Genomic DNA, 6,026 nt, shown 5'->3' with positions numbered 1-6,026 from the left:
CATTCACTCTGGTGAGGCACTAATGTCCCTCACCTCATTTTCTCAGCTTTTTTTGAATACAGTCTCCTGTACTTTCCTATTTCTTCTTTTCTTGGTTCTTCTTCTTGAAATAACTGTTATAACATGGTTAATACAGGGAAAGAAAAACACTTAGTTTTAAGTTTCTACTGAGTTTTGAATTAGATGCACTCTGCCTGTGAGTCCAGTGCTATAACCATTATGCCAGCAAGAAAGACCTTCTGTAAAAGTAGCTTCAACACACTTCCTTGAGAAAAAACTGAGTAAATGCAGGAAAAAGTTTTTGTTTATTATTTATTTTATTCTAAAGCTATTTTTATTTGTAATTATTTATTTTTATGCTTTCTATATAATAACAAAAAAAGAAAAGAACAAAGCACAAAGGTAATAACAGTGCAAATATTATTCAAGTATGTATATTCTTCTAATATGTTTATATGATTACCATTTTGGTGTGTGTGTTAATCTATAGTATATTGTATAAATGAGTTCTATATTTCACTGCTATTTGTTGTTTTCTGCTGGGCTTCATATTATTCTAGGCCCATGCCTGAAGTTTTGCTTCTTGGTCAGATACTAATAGCCTCATTTCACTTTCCAAGCTTTTCCTTTACTATGTATTGTTTTCTCTTAGCAATTCTTGTTGAAATAATTTTTATAACACAAGAAACTTTGTACAGAACATTACTGGTTCAGCATCAGCTAATTCAAGGAAAGAAAAATATTTGTTTCAAATTTCTTGTGAATTTTGAATTGGGTATATTCTGCATGTGAGCCTATGACAGTATGAAAAATATTCTGTAACAGTAGCCTCAGTTGTATTTGCTGAGGAGAGCTGATGAAATGTGGGAATATTAATTTTCTTTTATTTGTCTGGATTTTTTAATTTAAAAGCTGCTTCTTTTCTATTTCTGTTTATTTAATTTTATGGTTTTTAAATTAAAAACAAAAAAAGAAAAAGAAACCAAAGATAATAATGAAGGAGATATATAAGTGTCAATTAGAAGAGATATATTTATCTTTCCAATGATGCAATATCAGTTTTTGACCATAGTAAGAGCACAGAGAATCCATTTACGTTATCTAGATGTCAAAATCCATGTGTTAGGCATATTGTTCAAAACATTACTTTCTGAAAATTTTAACTTTTGTTGCACAATCACATCTATATACTCCATTACATTACCCTGATTAATATTTTTAAAAGTAGTATTGTATGCCATGTTGTATGGAATGCATGTAATAGATGTGGCTGGCTGAGGCAGCTTTCTTGCTTCTTCAGTGGTTTCTCCACTTAAGTTGCTCTCGGTTGTTCAGTTCAGGCCTGACAACAATAATGTACCATTTGGGGAAAAATATGAAACTCAGCAATCCAGCACTGGAAGCTAAAATAGAGAAAATCTCCACAGCAACCATGTATTTTCCTTTGGTGCTCAGGTAGGTTGGAACAAATGATAACCACACACTGCAGAACACTATCATGCTGAAAGTGATGAATTTGGCTTCATTGAAAGTATCAGGTAAATTCCTGGCAAAGAAAGCTACTATGAAGCTGGCAATGGCTAAAAAGCCCATGTACCCAATCACACTGTAAAACATGATAGGAGATGCCTCATTACATTGCAGGGTAATTTCACCCAATCCTGAGTGCATATCAGCATCTGGGAATGGGGGACTGGTTGAAAGCCAGACAATACAAATGCCTACTTGAATAAGAGAACAAGAAATAACAATGGAACTGGCCAGCCCTTTCCCCATCCATCGAGTCCTCTTTTTCCCTGGTTGGGTGGCCATGAACGCCAGAACCACAGTGATGGTTTTGGCCAATACTGAAGAAACAGCCACTGAAAAGACAATGCCAAAAACTGATTGCTGCAGGACACATATCACTTTCTGAGGTTGCCCAATAAAAAGCAATGTAGAAATGAAGCAGAGCAGAAGAGAGATGAGAAGAGTGAAAGTGAGGTCTCGGTTATTGGCTTTGACAATGGGAGTATTGTAATATAGTACAAATGTTTTTAGCAAAATAGCAGTGATCAGAGCAAGGGAAAGAGCTGCAGTTGCTAAACCCATCCCCATAGGTTCTTTATAGGATAAAAAGGTTACAATTTTGGGGATGCAGATATTCTGATATTTGTTTGGATAAAGTTCATCTCTGCACTCAATGCAATCAGGCATATCTGGAAAAGAGAAGCTTAGCTTTAGTTATACCAATGTCTTAAAGTGAAATTGTAAAATTGATAAATGTTAGTCAAGGGTCTAAGAGTGAGGAAGTAGAGAGATTTTCCATCGAAACTATTCTTTCCTTGAGAGATGATCCATTGCTGCATGAGCCTAATTTTGCCTTATCTGCATTGAATAGAAATGCACTCATTTCTACTCTGAGTGTACTGATTTCTTTATTTTATCTCTCTTTTCCCAACATTGGAAGTACTGCAGGAATACATTAATTAAGAGAGTGATTGTCTTTAACATGAGCATCCATTGACTAAGAATTAGGACTAATCTATCCAAACCTTAAAATCTCAGATCTGTTAGTATTTTCCTGAGCTACCAAGATAGAGAATATACGCATATGAAGTGAGATGATAGGAATCATCTTATACATTCATGGCTTTGGTAACTAACATGCTTTAAAAAAACTGGAGTATACTTCTTACCTTCCCACTCAGAAATTTTGCCTTCTGGGCAAGGAATGCAATCATAGCAGCAGAAGAGCTCTCCTTCTTTCTTTTGTTTCCTGTAACCAGGTTGGCACTTGTCATTACAAACTGAGAGAGGTTGCACCTAATTCACCAAGGAGAGTAAAAATCATAAGCTAACATAAAACTTCACAATGGTAAGTTTAAAATTCTGACAGTTTACAGAACAACATGGCATGCAATTACCTATTACTGGACAGATTCTATAATGGTATAGTGCTATGGAGTGGTATATAAGTCTAAATACTATTGCTATTGCTGTAGGTCAAAATACTCTGGCCTCAAAATCTTCTGTTGTACTAATTTCCTATCTGTATGTGTTGCATAACCTAGTCCAACCATTGGAGTAACACTGATTCATTTGTTGGTATGCTTGTTTGTTTTGGTTTTGGCTTTCATTTTTATTTTCTTTATTTAAATAAACATAAGAAAAAGAAATAAATAAATTAAGAAAAAAAGAATTAAGAATAAAAAGAATAAAGAACAGTAATTTTGATATTTTTGGCCCTTCAACGTTCTTTCAAAAGGTACAATATTACTGCCATTAAAGATGGAAATAGTAAGATATGTAGCTTTTCTAAAGTTATACATTTTCCTTTTTTAAAAAAGGTATTATGTGCTAAATCTGAGAAAACTGAAGATATAGATGTTTTTATCAACCTGAAACTAGAATTCTAATAATAACAATAACAAATAAAATAACCAGATTGCATGAATATACTGTGGATTAGTATACAACATTTATTAATATTCTTTTGTATCTGATATATGAATTTTATCTAGTGTGTATCCACACAAATCATTTTGCAAAGTGATATTGTGTGTATTAGTTATTTTGTTGTTAGCTGCGAAGTCGTGTCCGACCCATCGCGACCCTATGGACAACATTCCTCCAGGCCTTCCTGTCCTCTACCATCTTCTGGAGTCCATTTAAGCTCGCGCCTACTGCTTCAGTGACTCCATCCAGCCACCTCATTCTCTGTCGTCCCCTTCTTCTATTGCCCTCGATCTTTCCCAGTATTAGGCTCTTCTCCAGTGAGTCCTTCCTTCTCATTTGGTGGCCAAAGTACTTGAGTTTTAGCTTCAGAATCTGGCCTTCTAAAGAGCAGTCAGGATTGATCTCCTCTAGGACTGACCGGTTTGATCGCCTTGCAGTCCAAGGGACTCGCAGGAGTCTTCTCCAGCACCATAGTTCAAAGGCCTCAATTCTTTGGCGCTCAGCCTTTCTTATGGTCCAACTTTCACTGCCATACATTGCAACTGGGAAGACCATAGCCTTGACTATACGCACTTTTGTTGACAGGGTGATGTCTCTGCTTTTTAGTGTGCTGTCTAGATTTGCCATGGCTTTCCTCCCCAAGAGCAAGCGTCTTTTAATTTCTTGGCTACAGTCCCCATCTGCAGTGATCTTGGAGCCCAGGAAAATAAAATCTGTCACTACCTCCATTTCTTCCCCATCTATTTGCCAGGAATTGAGAGGGCCAGATGCCATGATCTTGGTTTTCTTAATGTTAAGTTTCAACCCAAGTTTTGCACTCTCCTTCTTCACCCGCAACAAGAGGCTCTTTAGTTCTTCTTCACTTTCTGCCATTAGAGTGGTATCATCTGCGTATCTTAGGTTGTTGATATTTCTTCCGGCAATCTTAATTCCAACTTTTGATTCCTCTAGCCCTGCCTTTCTCATGATGTGCTCTGCATATAAGTTAAATAGGCAGGGCGACAGTATACAGCCTTGCCGGACTCCTTTCCCAATTTTGAACCAATCAGTGGTTCCATGTCCAGTTCTCACTGTTGCTTCTTGACCCGCATATAGGTTTCTCAAGAGACAAATAAGATGGTCTGGTACTCCCATCTCTTTAAGAACTTGCCACAGTTTGTTATGATCCACACAATCAAAGGCTTTAGCATAGTCAATGAAGCAGAAGTAGATGTTTTTCTGCAACTCCCTAGCTTTCTCCATGATCCAGCGTATGTTGGCAATTTGATCTCTAGTTCCTCTGCCTCTTCGAAATCCTGCCTGTACTTCTGGTAGTTCTCGATCCACATACTGCTGAAGTCTAGCTTGTAGGATTTTAGGCATGACTTTACTAGCATGAGAAATGAGTGCAATGGTGCGATAGTTTGAACATTCTTTGGCACTGCCTTTCTTTGGAATTGGGATGTAAACTGATCTTTTCCAATCCTGTGGCCACTGTTGAGTTTTCCAAATTTGCTGGCAAATTGAGTGTAGCACTTTTACTGCACTGTCTTTTAAGATTTTGAATAGCTCAGCTGGAATACTGTCACCTCCACTAGCTTTGTTGTTGCCCAGCTTTTCTAAGGCCCACTTCACTTCACATTCTAGGATGTCTGGCTCGAGGTCAGTGACCACCTCATTGTGATTATCTGGGACGTTAAGCTCATTCTTGTATAGTTCTTCTGTGTATATTTGCCACCTCTTCTTAATCTCTTCTGCCTCTGTTAGGTCCCTGCCGTTTTGGTCCTTTATCATGCCCATTTTTGCATTAAACGTTCCCTTCATCTCTCCAATTTTCTTGAAAAGATCTCTGGTCCTCCCTATTCTATTGTTTTCTTCTATTTCTTTGCACTGTTCATTTAAGAAGGCATTCTTATCTCTTCTAGCTATTCTCTGGAATTCTGCATTCAATTGGGTATATCTATGTTTTTCTCCCTTGCCTTTCGCTTCCCTCCTTTCCTCAGCTATTTGCAAAGCTTCCTCAGACAGCCATTTTGCTTTCTTGCATTTCTTTTTCTTTGGGATGGTTTTGGTTGCTACCTGTTGTACAATGTCGCGAACCTCTGTCCATAGTTCTTCAGGCACTCTGTCTATCAGATCTAATTCCTTAAATCTATTTGTCACCTCTACTGTATATTCAACAGGGATATGATTTAATTCATACCTGAGTGGTCTAGTGCTTTTCCCTACTTTCTTCAGTTTAAGCCTAAACTTTGCAAGGAGAAGCTCATGGTCTGAGCCACAGTCAGCTCCTGGTCTTGTTTTTACTGACTGTATAGAGCTTCTCCATCTTTGGCTGCAGAGCATATAGTCAATCTGATTTCTGTGTTGACCGTCTGGTGATGTCCATGTGTAAAGCCGTCTCTTGGGTTGTTGGAAAAGAGTGTTTGCTATGACCATCGTATTCTCTTGACAAAATTCTATCACCCTGTGCCCTGCTTCATTTTGTACTCCAAGGCCAAACTTGCCTGTTATTCCAGTTATCTTTTGGCTTCCTACTTTAGCATTCCAATCCCCCATGATGATAAGGACATCATTTTTTGGTGTTAGTTCTATAAGGTGCTGTAGGG

At 37.6% G+C, this 6,026-nt stretch overlaps 1 protein-coding gene across 4 annotated transcripts in view; it reads right to left on the bottom strand.

Moving 5' to 3' along the window:
- Positions 1 to 1,037: 1,037 nt before the first annotated feature.
- LOC310649525 (vomeronasal type-2 receptor 26-like) overlaps positions 1,038 to 6,026 on the bottom strand; it is a 12,483-nt gene continuing 7,494 nt past the window's right edge. For all 4 annotated transcript variants that reach the window (XM_083378020.1, XM_083378022.1, XM_083378021.1 and 1 more), the window contains 2 exons: positions 2,679 to 2,805; positions 1,038 to 2,198 (listed from right to left, as the gene is read on the bottom strand). In XM_083378020.1, the coding sequence (XP_083234146.1) occupies positions 1,297 to 2,198; positions 2,679 to 2,805 (1,029 nt within the window). In that variant the 3' untranslated portion in view covers positions 1,038 to 1,296. The remainder of the gene's footprint in view (positions 2,199 to 2,678; positions 2,806 to 6,026) is intronic.

Source organism: Vipera ursinii (genome assembly GCF_947247035.1).
Source record: "Vipera ursinii genome assembly, chromosome: Z".
Lineage (NCBI taxonomy): Eukaryota > Metazoa > Chordata > Lepidosauria > Squamata > Viperidae > Vipera > Vipera ursinii.
Note: the sequence above shows the minus strand (reverse complement) of the source record. Positions and strands in the feature narration are given on the sequence as shown.